Here is a 16,871-nt window from a genome sequence, read left to right on the forward strand (position 1 = left end):
AAACTATTTGAGCATAAAACGTAAAAAATCCCAAGATAATAAAATATACCAAGTTTCGTTTAAGTTATATATGGTTATAAAGTTGAAGGGTTAAAGATTAATAAAGTAAAAACAGTTTATATATATATAGGGGTGGGTTATAATAAAAAGAAATAGTTTTCTAGAAAGAGTAAGAATAAATCTAAGCCCTTGGATCTATGATCTAGTGGTTGAGATTGGTAGTTTTTAAACTACCAAATAGTTTCCTAGGATCTAGGATTTATGCTAAATAGTTTCATAACTCTAAATTTTATGTTATTCCTACTCTTCCTACAAAACTATATGTGTGTATATATATATATATAGGAAGTTGAGGGGCTTAAAGTGGAAAATGAAAATATAAAATATAATATAATAATAGTAATAAACACTAGCCGCCCCCTACCCCCTTCCCTTCCACGTTTTTCCAGAAACGTACCTCCGGCCGACGACATAAATTTTCCGGCGAGCATTAAAACCTCCCAAAACGCCAATTTTTTTTTATCAATTTTAATTATATAAACTCGTTTCTCCATCATATTAAAGCTTAATCAAGACCCATTATGCGTAATAACACACTACAACATTAGGATTCATCCTTATACCGCCGGATAATAATTGAAATATCAATAACACGAATTAAACACTCAATGGATCAGTTAAGGCTATAAATAGAACCCTAATATTCTTCTAAACGTGCTACAGACATAAAATTTCACAAACAAACTCGTTAGTATCACCAATTTGTTCTTATATAATCGGTTCCGACCAACTCGTCGTTCACCCACTTTCCGGCATTATTAGAGGTAATTGATAGGTGGGTTTTCATTGTTTTGATCCGTCTAACAAAACCCCTAACTCTAATTTAACAAACGTGGATCGATTTTGGATAATTGAATCTAGGGGTTTTTTTGGGGAAGAAGATGAATATGAGATTTTGTTTATAAATAATTGTTTCCATCTTTTAACAATAAAAAACTGATTGGTCCAGTGGTTGGGTATGCTGTGTGTGGTCATGGAGACACGGGTTCGAACCCGGGTCACAACAAAGAACCCGGGTCACAACAAACCCATTTAATATTTTTTGAAAACCATTTTTTTAGTTATAATAAATTAAATATATAATTATAAATCATACAAAATAAACAAACTTAGTTTTTGTAATTAAATAAAAGTTGTTTTAATTTCCGTTAGCATTTTCGCTCAAGTATAAACTTTTACAAACCCAAACCGCTCGTTAAATCTCGTTAAATAATTATATAGATAATATATATAACTTTGTAATTTTATAAATCCTAAACTGACAAACATTCATACTAAAATAATACAATACCGGCAACGCTAAAATTCCGTAAATAATATTATAATCAATATTCACCTTATAAGTAATATTATTAATAATAACTTGTTGAAATCCGTTAGACTTAATTATTAAAATACTCTAAAATGGGTAAAAATATATTTAAATAATAATGCATGAACCTTAAAACCAACCCTTTATTTTTCGTAAAATTAGTTAGTAGTTCTTGTGTTTTTATTATTTTAGCTCGTGAGATTCGATCGTTCGGTTTCATATATCGCGCTTATTATATTACTTTCAAGTTATCATCCAATCTCAAAGGTGAGTAATTTTTACCCTTTTTACTATTCTGGGGGTAACATATATATCCTACCAAAATTCAATTTCGTTTATTTATTATTTACAAACCACAATTCGTATCATGGACTTGTGTGTTTACTTGTTACTTGCTACAATATACAATATACATCCAATCTCAAAGTTGATCATCAGGACCATTGTTTCTAGTGGAAAAGGGACTCCGATCTGAGTACGTTGGTGCACAATCCCAACTGAAAAAGACCTTCATTTCTTCTCTACACTCATGGACCATTTACTCTAGTGTAAAGAACCCTTATGTGTTTTTCATAAGTTTTCATGGAATTGTATGGTTTTTATGTAGTATTTAAACTGTGTGAACTCACCAACTATTAATTTAGTTGACATTATTTTATATATATACTACAGGTACTTTCATTAGAGGATGAAATGGATGAAGTCACTAAAAGATAGGTTATTTCAATAATAAATTAATAAGACATGGGTTTTATTGTTTTCTCTTCTGTTTGTTATATTGAACAACTTGTGTACTTGGGATTTGAATGAATTAATGATTTTATTGTCACTTAATAGTGTCACATGTGTTTTGGACAATCTGTACGTCACACCCGAGCGTTTTCTGCTTTAGCCGGGGTGTTACAATGCCCCAGGCCCATCCAAACACAAGAATGTTCATTGGTCGGGGAGTAGACCTTCCTTTACACGGATCCGACAAGAAATTCACATGAGCCTCTTTTTTTGCCGAAATTCCCGTCCGTTTTAACACATTACAAAAGACATCCCTGACCAAATCATGTCTGTATTTAAACCTCAGGAGTTCTTTGCAATGAACCACATGTTCACCAAAATAATCTAAACAAACTTTTGGCAAACTGGACATGGCTCATCAACTGGGAATAGGGGATCATTAAACGATATTACAGAATAGTCTGGTACTCCACTGCTGACAAGTGTTGGCCTAACCCTTCGATGGGGATGATAGTCAAAAGGTCTTGAGCATGAGGAGGCTGAAGACATTCTAATACCACTCTCTGACGAGTGGAAATGCTAAACTTTTCTCCCAAACTTTGGACGGTTTTGCTATAACGCGCACTCGCCAGATAATTTTGGGCTATAGGGGGTGGTGTCCTTCTTAGCGAACTTGCCAAAGCATTTTGCGCATACTGCACGTCTCGTATTGCGATGGTTTGACTGAAAAACCCGTCTTGTAGCGCGATGACCACAAAAATTTTCCGGATAATTACAAGGTTTCGCGTGTCGCGACGAGCTTTGTATATATCCATCATGTTGCACGACCATCAAATATACTAAGACGACTCTCAAGCGGCTCGAAGTGATGCGAGTGTGAGAAGTGCAAAATGCGGCATCAAAATTCGCACCCTCGTTAAGACCACTGAATGTGTCTTGTCATACAAGAATATATGATAATATTCCTACCGAAAGTCACAACTTTTAAACATTTTTGTCTCATTGGATTAATTAAAGAAAAAAAACCCTTAATATTGTTGAGTTTTATCTGAATTTCAAACAGATGTCCAAATATTTTGTCAGAAGGAGCATATGCGTTCTATAATATAAAAATTATCTCAAAACCGTGCTACAAACGGTTTGATTTATGTTAATTGGAAGTTTAAACAATAGAATTGAAGCATCGTTTTGTCGTTTGGAGCACCATTTCATGATAAATTTCACATCAATCGAATTGAATATACATTCCGATCAAAAGCTCTAAAACATAAGTTTGAAATTTGGATAAAACTTAACGTCATTAAGGTTTTATTTAACAGAGATCCAATGAAACAAAAATGTTTAAAAGGTGGGACTTTCGGTAGGAATATTGTCTAGTGTGATTTGGCCAACCACACCAATGTGTGATAATTAAAATCCAACTTCCTTTTTTTTAATAGCATTTGGAACCGCCATCAATACCATGGTGTGCCTTCCTGAAATGGGATGTGAACCCTTCATACTAATTTTAACACTCCGTATACGAATCACCCAAACACATCATCAATGAGGAAATTTAGGTTTTGAGAAGTTGGAGGATTTGTTTGGGGTTTGTGGGAAAAACTCGCAATCTTGTTATGATGAATTTGTCTGGGTTGGGAAATCTGAATTTTAGGAAGAAAAGTGAAAACTAAGAGGAGTTTTATTAATTTTTCTAAGGAAAATTTAATTATTTTTACAATACTTAAATACACATAATTAAAATAGTTGTGTTTACTTTTGAGGAAGGAGTTAGACCCTTACAAGAAGATGCTTAAATGCTTGTTCGAATAAAAGGAAGAAATAGAGAAGGAAGTTGTGTGAAGTCAATGGTAAGAAGTAGATAAAGTGCAAACATTTAAAAGATTTTTGAGGTTAACATATAAAAGATTGAAGACCTAACGTTGGTACATCTTGATCTCAATTGTACTAGTGTTGCGTTTCATAATAGTGACAAAGACGATAGATAAAATATCAACAAGTTAAAATATGAAAAAGTCATACACGAAAAATCAACCAACCCACTTACTAATTAGTCCAGTACAACATAAAATAAAGCTTGTATTAATCAAGATCACAATATGTATAACGTTTACTTATTTGGCCATGAAATAGAACACTCAATTTTCATTCTACAACTCTCCATATATAATTAATCAATAGTTTTACTTCATTCCAATGTTGTTTATGCAAGCATTGTCAACTTGTTTGTTTCATCCTCCACTCCATACATTGTGTCATATAATGGCTGGTTTAATGTTTCTGGCAAGAAAAATATAAGAATACCACCAACAATTCCGCATGCCCCAAACACCATATACGAAAGGCTAGCATCCATAACTACCACGAAAGGTACTAGTATGGCTCCTATTTGTCCCACTTGCCTTGCAGATCCAAGCGCCACAGTTCTGACTACTGTTGGAAACAACTCCATCGTGTATACAAATAACAAGTTAAAACTCCCGGACATTCCAAATATTCCTAAAACTCCACACATTGTTTTCATTATCTTCCAATTCCCTTGGCTTCCCATAAAGCTGCCTACAAGGCAAAATATCCCACTGAACCACTGTGTTCCAACTCCTAATGGCTTCCTTCCAAACCTATCTATTAATATTCCGGTCAAAAGATATGCTGGCATCTCTGCAGCGGAGTTGAGCAACACACTAATGTAGATATTGGTTTCAAGGTTTGTGGCATTTAAATTTAGTCCGTAGTACATGCTGGCGCTTACAAAGTAGATTCCCATAAGAAGAAGCAAACGGTTTCTTGTTAATGGTGACTTGATCACATCTATTACTGAACTAGTGACAACTTCTCTGGTTCCTTCATTTTCAATACTCTTGTGATCACAACTCCTGGCTACCTTGTCTAGGACAAGGTACACATTTTCAGGAAGATTTTTTCTATTGGTTTTAGCAATCTTGTGCATGATTTTCATAGCTTCATCGGGTTTTCCTTGAACAAGGTACCAACGAGGGGATTCGGAGATGAAAGGGAGCATGAAAACAAGAAAGATGATGGAGGGTATGGAAGAAGCGATATACAAAAAACGCCATGATTGAAACATGTAAGCTATTACAGAGAGAAGAGCTATCCCAGTTGAATAAAAATAAAAGGTGGACATTCCGGCCAAGCCACGCTTGGCGGGACCTATGGGTTCAACGGCAAGAACGAAGGCGCAAACACCAATCCCACCGGAGCAGAAGCCAGTGAGTAGATGGAGGATAGCATATATCCAATAGTTAGGAGAGATGGATGTTAATAAAGAAAAACTGATGCTCATGATGCATACAAGTGTGAGTGATCTTTTTCTTCCCAATTTGGTATCAGAGAGGTAACCAAATAGGCCGCTACCTACAAAATAAGATCACACATTTGAATCAATAAGCGTATGTTTAAGAGCGAGTTGAATACGATATTAGATAAATAAAATAGTTTAAGGTAATAAAACTCAACCCTGGTTAAGGATGACAATAGGACAATATTGGTAACCTCGCTCTCACACCAAGTAGTAAAATTGTGTCTCATCAAAGCATGGCACCCTCGGGGACCAAATATACCCCTAGCGACTAACTAATGATGTTATTCCTACTTAAACGCAAGTAAAGCTCTAGACCAAACACTATAGCAAGTAACTTAAATATATACAAAATGTGTTGTTGATCACCAAACTGTTAAGCTCAAATTACAAGTTTTGAATTAAAAAACTCAACTGAAATATCAAAGTTGAAACTCAATATATAAGAGTTTTGAAGTAAGTTATAATCATGAAACAGTAACTATTAAATATTGAGTTGAAATATCAAAATCTAACAACACTATTAAAGCATTAAAATGGTTTCACATGACATTTATCTAGCCCCTCCACATAGGATGCCAATTTATTAGTTACCAATAATATAATTTACACCTAACTAATCTTCAAAATAAAATATAAATTCGCTTAAAATTGCTAAGGAACACGGACCCGTATGTTCTTTATAACCCGGTTTACTCACAGTTAATATATCATGATTCGTTTGATTTGCAATTAGCATACCCTAATCTTACACACGCTGCTATTTATTTTCTTCTCCACACTCTCAAATGCCAGCCATTTCAATCACCGACCATCTCTGTATCATTCACAGTAATTCGATAGTCTATAATCTTGAATCATTAAATTATTTGTTCAAGTTTGGTGGGTCTCAATATTACTCCAAAGCCATTAACTTGTTTCTCAGAATTTAGGTTTTTCATATTGTGTATTGATTTAATGTTTAACCGCCTTAATATTGATTGGAGTTTTTAAGATTACACTAATTCCACTAACCAGTTTGTCATAAATAATAGATTTTAAATTTAATCAATTTTGGGTTTAGATTTCTCCATATCCTTTTTTGTTATGTAACTATCTATATTATATTATTAAGCATAAGTGATGGACGAAAGAGTAATTTCATAATTAGAGGACGAGGATAGAAATGATATTTCACAATTCGGCGGAAAAAGTAATTTCTTAATCACTCGATTCATTCTTAAAGCTTTCGGTACAATTTGATGAAGCTTCACGTTTTATAAATTTACTCTTTTATCCTTCTAGGTTTGTGGTGGAGTAAATTGAGAGCTTTGAAGGATACCGTGCAACAGTTGCTCAATCGATCCATCAATATCCATTCAATAGGCATTCAAGCCTGTAAAGATAAAGCATTGAAAATTCAGGCGTTACAATTGATTGAATCCCCCATCCTTCTCAACCAAGCATTATTACTACGTTTAATTCCATTAATCATCACCAATTGTTATTCAACTGATGTTCTTCTTTCAAGCTATATAATGGAACTCAAGTGCGCCTCTGGGTATCAGGTAATATCATATGACATGGTTGGGTTAACAGTTTTGTGAAATTAGGTTAACTTATCTCTGTTTATGACTAACTTTATATTTTTAATGTTAGCAAATTATGATTTCTTGAATTTGTGGTGACAGGGATCTCGGTTGATGAATCTGATAGTTCATTGGCAATCATAGTTTTTATAGGCACAAGGTAGTTTTTCTCAGAGCGCTTGTGAGGTAAAGATATCTTTGGGTTGTGCTACACTTGTATATAACTATTATGGATGAGGATATTATGTAACTAAATTATTGCAAGAAGTAAGCATTCAAATCTCTGTTTAGTTGAAAATGCAATTCTGATTAGTTTGAAATTATTTTAGTGATTTATTGTTTAATTATATGTCGATGCACTGAAGTTAAAGGCCAACATTTGGACGGAATTAGGGATTAGGATGTTGGTTGTCTCATGAGTATTCTGATATCGGTTTCTATTAACATTCTTTAAACAAAGCATAACTAATATGCATTCAAATAAGAAATGTTTTGAGAGTTAAGGACAGCCGCAACAGTTCGAAAGGCTTTTAGAGATTTATTATATAATTATTTTCCAATGCACCGACGTTAAAGTCTCACATTAGGACGAAATTAGGGGTTAGGATGTCGGTGATCTAATTTTTTTTATTTTTTTTTTGTAGAAAGCACCATACTTATGCACGAAAGAAGGCAATACACTTCAGTGTCCTCGTGCAAGCTATATACAGGATTACCTTGGTTGTTTTACTGTATGTGATCGTGATTGTATCAGAACTTGAAAGTTGGGTTTGGTTTTTGTTACTGCTAGGCCAAGGAAACCCCGTCTTCGTGGGAGAATCCGTTATCAGCTACCATTTCTTGGTAGTTGTGTGCTGAAAAACACATTGGTGCAGTTTCAGGAAAAACCCTGCGTGCATGTGTCCTTTTACATGATGAACTAAATATACTATATTTTCTGCATTTTGTCATCCTTTTAGTTAAAAGATACTTTTTGGTTGAATATGTGAGAACTTTGAAAATTACGTTTACATAAATATCAAATCTGATTAGATTTATTCTCAAGAAGCTAATTGATCAAGTAGCAACATTTTATGCCATAAAAATGTATCTCTGGTCGTTTGAAATTAGGCTGTTGAATGTCTACTATTTGTATCTGAATTTCATTTGAATCCTTGCATGCAATATAAATTCCCACTAATTATAACCAACACTTGGTTCAATGATAAAAAGGAGTTATATATAAGTTCGTACACCTACTTCCGATTTTGCTATGACTTGTTCTTTTTGTAAACTTTATATGATTCTTGGTTCTCTACAGATCTCCCTGAAGCATATGAAACGAATGGATATATCTTTATTCACGCAAAGGGAGGGTTAAACCCGAAAAGAATGGCAATATGTTTTATACTACGTTTATTATTTGTATTCTTTTATCAACAATTAATATTTTTGATAGACAAAATATCATAAAATGCTCATATATATTAATGTAGGATGGTTCACCAAACCCAAGCCCCTTTTATGTTTATATTTATATAAATATTGTTCTTTGTGCATTTATTATACTATATATTAAAGCAAACGAATAGCTACAGTAAATTTTAGTTCTAGGCAGAATTAGTCCCTCATCTTCTCCTTAACAGCCTTTGGTCCCTATGTTAAAACTTATCTGGCGGTGCTCCTGTGTGTTAGTATCTGTCAAGTTGTTCACACCTGTGCATAATACATTTATTTTTTATTGTGTTCCTACTTCTGATATATATGCATGTTCTCTTTCTAAAAGTGGCTTTCTGCTCTTCGTCTTATGCTCAGAATCGCTACTACGGTGACTCGGTGAGTCTTCATAGGATCATTTCGACATATGTTCTGTTTTGTGTGTTCATGTACTTCGCATTCAGTTGCTGCGACATAGAGTATTCTGTCTTTGTCTTCATTTTTTTTGGTTCTTGGAATATTAGTATTAGTTCGATGTATAATAGGGTTTAGTTGTGCAATTATATAGGGAATAAATTAACATTGTTTTTTAGGTAAATTTGTTTTTTTTGGCTAATACTACTTTGTGGAACATTGACCTAAGATGATTCTGTTAGGGATTATGTACCAAAGCTTGATCAATGATATGATTCAATTTCTTTATTTTTTTTTTGAAAATATTGAATTTTTTGTTTTACCTTTTTGGGAATTTAGTAAGATAGGAACCCAGTCATGGAAAATTTGGACTTACCTCTAGGAGAAATATCTAAATAGTACTATAGGAGAATTACACAGGAAACTTGCTTCTATTATTTTGCCATCATCATTTCAAGGGTCACTTAGTATTTACAAATTCTTACTTTAGCAAACCAAACAGATGATTTTAGTAAATAAAAAGGAACTCAAGTGACACGTATGTTCCTTTTGTGTTACCAGTCCTCCACAATGGTACAACGGCCGATCAAAGCAACAAGCAAAGATGGAGTGTTGTCACTTGGCCTTACAATGTGTTCTGAAAATGACAAGGAGTTACAAGCAACTTTATGTTAGTTTTCTGCATACTTATCAGTTATTGCTCCTTTAAAGTAGGACTAATGGACTAATTTATATGGCCCGTATACTTCCACACAACAGTTCTGCTAAAAAAATTGACTTATGAACACCTAATGCTTACAACTAACAGGCCCAGAAAAATTAAAGCAGCATCGGCGTTCAACGATAGCGGGTAGATGCAATCATACAAGGAGCTTTGGTATGATAATATGAATTTAAAATACATCTGGTAGATGCAAGGAAGTTTCATATGTAAATATGAATATAATATAAATTAGGCAGGTCTTTTGTAAAACTTTACTAACAGCTGCTATTATATAATGTGTAACTTTTAACTTGAGCAACCAGCCAAAAACACAACCACTATAAAGCTTCGGCGCAACGCGCCGGGGCATCACTAGTTAGAATTAAATGAACATAAACGAACGAACGTAAAGGGATGTTTACGAAAATAAATGAAAGAACAAAAAGTGTGTTCATGGTTGTTCGTTTAGTTAAATGAAACAAAAGTTTTGTTCATGTTCGTTCACTTAATTAAATTAACGAAATTCCCGTTGAATAATTCATGAGCGTTCAGTTCGTTTACATGCCTACGTATATTATTGCCAGATCATGTATAAATTCAGCGGTTGAAATGAAATTTGAAGCTCCCTTTAAAATTGTGATGTATCCGGATCTCACATTGAGGGCAAAGAACTATCGTGTTGCATTTGATGAGATGTTTGATGTAATGTACAATTTCCCTTTCGTGTGTATCTGCAGTGTTGTTGCTCATGGTTTATGTGCTAGACTTTTGACGTTTAGTTACTGCTTTCATAGCAAAATAAAATTGTTAATGCGTCAATCCAGTTACAAATATTGATCAGTGGTGATTGAATTTCAAGTGTGTTTTAGTATGTTGTGGACTCTTTTTGTTGACAAGTTGTGAAAGGTTATTGTAATTTGTCAAGCATTTTTTTATTGTTAGGACTGCAATTTAGGTAATGCCAAGATTTAGTCTATGTGAAGTGAAGTGATTTAACATAAAGGCATTGTTAAAGCTTCATGTAAGACGTGGGCATTTAACAAACCTACCATTTCACAACAGGGTAGTGGTGAGACGGTGGCGCCCCCGAATTTCTCAACCACACCACTTTATATCTATATATATTATATATAAATCACGTAACAAGAACATCTTAAAATTAAAGAGGTATAAGATTTGTTGTTTTAGGTATAAGCCATAATGCATATATTTTTTAAATTTAGGGGTAATATGGTCTTTAGTTAACTAATGTCCAGCGTAACTTTCATTAACAAAAAAAAATAGAATGTTGGTCCCTCAGCTTCACTAACCTTTGGTAAATTTAAAGAATAGTTACACATATACCCTCTAATTTTAACCCAATTACGTCATAAAAACGAACATTTTATTCTCTTTAAATTGAGTATCGTATTGTTGTACGTTTTTAGTTTTAAAATACTTACATTTTACTTGATTACAAATTATAACTGGCAACAGGTCGAGTCAGACAAGCTCGGGGTCATGTGTTAAACTGGATTAGGGTCAGAACGAGTAGAGAAAAACATTGATTAATTTGGTTTGGGTCGGGTTGGTACGAGTATGAGTTGAAAGGAGTCAAGTTAGAACACGTTTACGTTAGAAGGGTGTCGGGTCATAACGAGATTTGGGCCAAAACGGATTAATTTAAAAAATTATATATTTGAAATGACTGTATATTTCAGTTTGCTTATTGATTTTCTCCACTGGTTACACAGATGCCATTGTTTACATGTATTGGGGCCGATAAACGCGATTCCAGCACCACGTAACGAATGTAACTCAATCTTGGTAAGCGCCCGCACCAAATTGACGTGAATTGCGCTCATGGTTTCGGTAAGCATGTTTAATGCCGGTAACGTGCATTCCGGTGTTGGTTATACGTGTACAATCTTCCGTTACACGCGTAATGGCTTTGCATGAGACGCGCACAATTTCGAGTTACACGCACACTGTCATTAGGTGACACATGTAACGACACTTATTATGCGTTCAATGCCAGGTTAGGTGCATATCTCGCCCCATCGCGCGGGAACCAATGTTTTCACAAAACACGATGTAACCCGCGCACAAAAAACATCCAACAAACTATATTTACATGCGGCAGGGCGCTCGCATTGATAACCCATTACACACCACCAAACACTACAAACCAATACAAAAGGATAATTTGTGTGAACCCGCGGCAACTCGCGGACACTTATGCTAGTTGTTTATAAATTATAAGCGATTCAACATACTAATGACTATAATATTAACATCCATTGTTTTTTTCACAGTGATGGTTTAAATTATAAAACAAGATGACATCAATCTAAATGATAATACAGAAGATATGAATTTCTGATCAATTGTAAGTGTTTTATATACATGGTCTATTCTCAATCAATGTTTAAAGTTAGTATTTTATTTTATGTTTTATTATATTATGAAAATTTATCAATTTATCAATATGATCCGATGTTTATTTTTTTAAAATTGATTTCTAATTAATAACCAGCACTTAAGTTGATTACTCATTAAATCAAATCTTATATTTGTAAACTCCTAAAATTAAGCCATAAAATGATCTGAATACTTTCTTAAGTCATGATTTTATGGTATCACAGAATAGTAAAATATCAATTATAAAAATATAAAATAATCCAATTCAAAATTTTGTCAACAATAAATGGTTTCTATAAAATATAAATTAATTACATTTTTCACATGATTTATGCTTTATGCATATATATTGATCACACAATATTTGCTCACTAAAATAACAAACTTTAACAAAATTAGGCTTCTATTCACTTCACTACATAAGTTTACAACATCAAAGCGTATTATTCACTTTAATTGCATCACGGCCAAATCGATATCTGAAGCTTCTCTCTTCAACTATGTGATTACTTCACCCAATGTTTAAAATACATCAATTTTAGATCTTTAATATTCAAAAAAACTTACAATTCTTATGATATTGTTATTATTATTTTCACAGTTCAATGGAGATTCAAAAGATCACTATGCTTAATGAAGTAAAGGTACAAAAAGCATCTACCGGAACCTTTAAGGTTCGAGTCATACGAGTGTGGACCGTGAAGGATAAGAGACATATCAACGAGTATTACTCTATTCAGATGGTCTTAATTGATGAACAAGTAATTCTTATAATCTTTTTTATTTTTTATTTTAAATAATTTATTTTCTTATTTAATTAGTTTATATCAATTGTTTATAATATCATTTGTTCATGACACAAATTCAATTAAAATTATTGTTTTAGTTAATATTTCTAATGTGCCAAGGTCAAAAATTGTCAATTCTTTTACAGCTCAAATTGAAACACTTTTTGTGTATTTATTTTAAGTTTATGAATAGCTAACATGGTAAAACATGACTACAACATCCTTGATAGTTTGACAATAGAGATGGTTGAAGGTTGGGTTGGCCATGTTGTTTTACAATATCAAAGGTAAACGCTTCATTTTTATGTTTATTTATTCGCCCTACACCTCTTATTGTACGATAACTTAACTAATTGTAATTTTTTTTATTTCTTAATGATTTTGTTTGATGTTAACTTATGAATATATTTTCTATAAGAGTGCATTATAACCAACTAATTGTTATGGGTTCAAGCACTAAATTAGATTGTAATGAACACTGGACACTGAAAATGAAAAGGATATGCAATATTTTTTAAAAAAGATTGTCTTCACCTTTTATAGATGTAATTGATCATGTTGTTCACATCTTTAAGAACAACGCTTCAAACTTGAGAGATGCTAAACAAAAGAACAAGCATACAATGGAGCTTTCTGACTTAAGATAAAATGTATTATTTTCACTAATACAATGGAGCTTTCTGACCACGTACTTTGAGCTGTCTGAAAAAGGTGTAATATCATCTTTCCCTTTGAAGTAATGATACTTGGTCGCAATTTTAAAGTTAAATTGATTTGTTCAAATTGTAAACAAAACAAAAGTGATGCAATAGCATCCGGCCCAACAACTAGGCCCGACCCAACTGTTTATCTTTATTTATAAATATGGTTGTTAGGTCTTTTGTTTAGTCAGTCGTTTATGTTTAATAAAAGTTAATTGTAAGCGTGAAGCTTGTCACCGAATATTTTGGTTCGGGTTATTTTGATTATGATCAATTGTTCTTGAGCTATTTGAGTAAAGCCGTGGAATCGGTATCAAAAAGTAAATATGTTGTTTTGATCTAAAAATTCAAACCATGATGTTGTTTTAAATTGGATTTGATTTATATAATAACGATGTTCTTTTAATTTGTTCGATTTTGAGCTGAAGCTAGAGTATAAGAAGTTTGTTGAGGAGACATGTCCTGAATTAGTGGTTTTTATTTTGGCATCCGGATACATCTTTTATCATTGCAAAGAGGTCAATTGGGTTTATGTTATTTAATATGATATATTTGTTATGGAGAAGTAGGTACAACAAAAAATCAAATGCTCATAACTATGATATATATATATATATATATATATATATATATATATATATATATATATATATATAAAACTATAACATGGGACGCATTTGAATTTGAGTCAAGTGCTTAGTTTAGCACTTAAGCATGCCATTCAAACTCCAGTAATGATGGGAGGTTAAATGCAACAACAAGGATACAGGCACCTATCATAAACAGTGATGGGAGGTTCAGATGCTCATAATTCAAATGTTTTTTTAATTTATTTATAAGAGTTTAATTTAGTTATATATTTAACTTTCTACATTGCAAGTCAGTCATATAAGTTTGATCAATTTTTCATTAAGAATACTTCATTCATACTGCTCAACAAACTTGCACAAATTCTCTTGATCTATCATCCAATCCAATCAGCTTAAGTTTAATATAATACTTCTATATTACATACCATACTTCTAAATTATTCATATTTCATATATAAATAATTTTGTAACCAATTTTAATAATATATGAATATTCAAATTAAACCGAAATTGACACACTTTAATATTTAGATTTAGACAAAAACTGACATCATAATTAATTCGATCACATCCTTACAAAGTTTATCTAAATCATCTAAATAAACACCGTTTAATATTTTTGTCAAACAACTTCTATTATTAACCGTATAATAATATGATGACTATCTCTATATAATTTTTATCATAAAATTTATTCTTTCATTCTAGTGATGTATAAAGAGATTTATGATTTATTTATAAGTTTGTGAATTGTATTTGCATCTTTATTCTCTTATTAATAATACATTGAATTTGATTTTATGGTGATTTTAGTTTTCTTCTTTGCAAGTATAAAAAATTGCAACACATTTATTTCTATTTCGATAACTGTTTAATAAACACGACTTATGACTTCATATATCATGATATAGTTTTTAATGATTTATCTTTTTGGCTTCATAGTATAAGTTAGAAAGAGGTTTTAATTAGTTGGCATTTTACTTTGTTTGTTGTATGTTATTTTGTTTTAATAAAAAAATGTAATAACTTCTAATGAATGTAAAATTATTTGTTCTTATAATATAACTCAATTTATGTATTACATATAATATTTTTTTTACTTTTATTATAACTTTCATCTATGTGTAGCACGAGCTTTCATAAACATGTTATTATATTAATGGTATATTTAATTTAGATAATATTGTTTTTTTAAATTTTCAAGTGGTGAAGTAAAAAAGAGATTCTTTTGTTAGTATATTTGAAAAAGTTGATGATGATTTAATATGAAAAAACATGTTTAGGTCTCTTGTTGATGTTTTTGGTGATTTGGAATACACTAACTTATTGTAACTTTAAACTTTTAATATCTAGACATTGTAAATGGTTAACGTTTTGGTCCGAAAGTTAAAAAAATTTTGTGTTACTTGAATTTGTTGTTTAAATTTATTATGTTTCTTCACATGTTTTTACACCCGTGTGTAACACGAGCCTATACCATAGTAATATATTAAATCATAAATTGAAGATAAGTTACGAAGCATACCTGTTGAAAACTAAATTGTAATAATTAATTAAGTAGAATAATGAAGTAAATTTACCAAAGCATGTGAAATTCGCTATATATCTATAAATAGTAGTTATGAATCTTTGTTCTTAAAATTAAACTGAACGTTTTAACTAAGTAGAATAATTTAGTCAACATGCCAAACCATGTGAAAAGCACTATACATTCCAAGTAATTAAACCATTTTTTATGATGTATTTGCCAACAGATGAATAATATTTTATGCTTTAAAAAAAACTAAAGCCTCAACTCGATCGATCGATCCTCAACTCGAGTGAAAGACGAGTCCAATATGAACTCAACTTCTCCAAGATTAGAAATATAGATTCAAGCAGGCTCGACTCGACTCGACTCGACTCAACTTGTATTGTTATGATTCAGCTCGACTCTCTATGTTTTAACATTACCATAAGTATATAACTATTGCATGCAACCACAAAATAACATAATATAAGGATATAGAGGGTTGTTACCTATCATGGAACCACAAAAGAACAAAGCCTGAACCAACCCAATCTTGTACTTTTGTCCACACACCAGTCCCCACTCAGCCACGGTTGACCACCCTTCGCTATCGTCCCATCGCCAGGAACCTGGCTGAAGCCCACAAACGCCCTTGTTCGAATCCCATACACATCCAGAACCAGGTTCACATGTCCAACCAGGTTCACGATCAGCAAAGATCGTAACCATTGTATTTATGGCATCAAGTGCCCATGCCATACACGTGAGAACGAAATGCCTAAATTGCCAAAACCCAAACTCACCGCAATATTTGGTTAGCATTTGGTCGACAGAGAGCGTCTCGAGTGGTGGTTGCCCAGGAACCGTAGTGGTGTGTGTTTCCACGGGAGGGAGGAGAGGTGACCGGAGATCATCCAACTCCTTTTTATGGGAAGACATTAAGGTGAGGCTGGTGCAAAATACTAATTAAATGTTATTCTAGTTATAAAGGAGGAAGGATGGGCAAGTGGCCTATTTATAAAACAAAAAATATCATAAAAAAGATTGTAAATGTCTATAAACTAGCACAATTACAAATTCAGCAAAAAAAAAATGAAAAAAAAATGTTTAAAGACTCTAAAATTGTTTCCACAGTAAATGCTGTGCAAAAATCATTTATAAAAATTACATATTTGCACATTCTTCGATTAATGCTAAGAGAACACAACAAAATTGTCGTTCAATAAAGAAAAATAATACAATCTATATGACTAAACCTACCTGATCTTCATTTCTTCTAGCCATGTTGGCATGTTGTAACATCTAACAAATGAGTAATTTGAATAGCAATTGGATTTTAAAGGTTCGTATAAATTAAT

General features: G+C 32.4%; 1 protein-coding gene across 1 annotated transcript; it reads right to left on the minus strand.

Moving 5' to 3' along the window:
- Positions 1-4,238: 4,238 nt before the first annotated feature.
- Positions 4,239-16,452, minus strand: LOC143537271 (organic cation/carnitine transporter 4-like). Its single transcript, XM_077031076.1, has 2 exons — positions 16,023-16,452; positions 4,239-5,479 (listed from the first exon to the last, which is right to left on the minus strand). Exons 1-2 carry the CDS (start codon positions 16,450-16,452, stop codon positions 4,308-4,310), a joined length of 1,602 nt encoding a protein of 533 aa, XP_076887191.1. The 3' UTR covers positions 4,239-4,307.
- Between the last annotated feature and the right edge of the window lie 419 nt (positions 16,453-16,871).

This window comes from Bidens hawaiensis, unplaced genomic scaffold, assembly GCF_021521415.1.
Source record: "Bidens hawaiensis isolate Kalapana, Puna unplaced genomic scaffold, B.hawaiensis_p1.1 tig00011152_1, whole genome shotgun sequence".
Lineage (NCBI taxonomy): Eukaryota > Viridiplantae > Streptophyta > Magnoliopsida > Asterales > Asteraceae > Bidens > Bidens hawaiensis.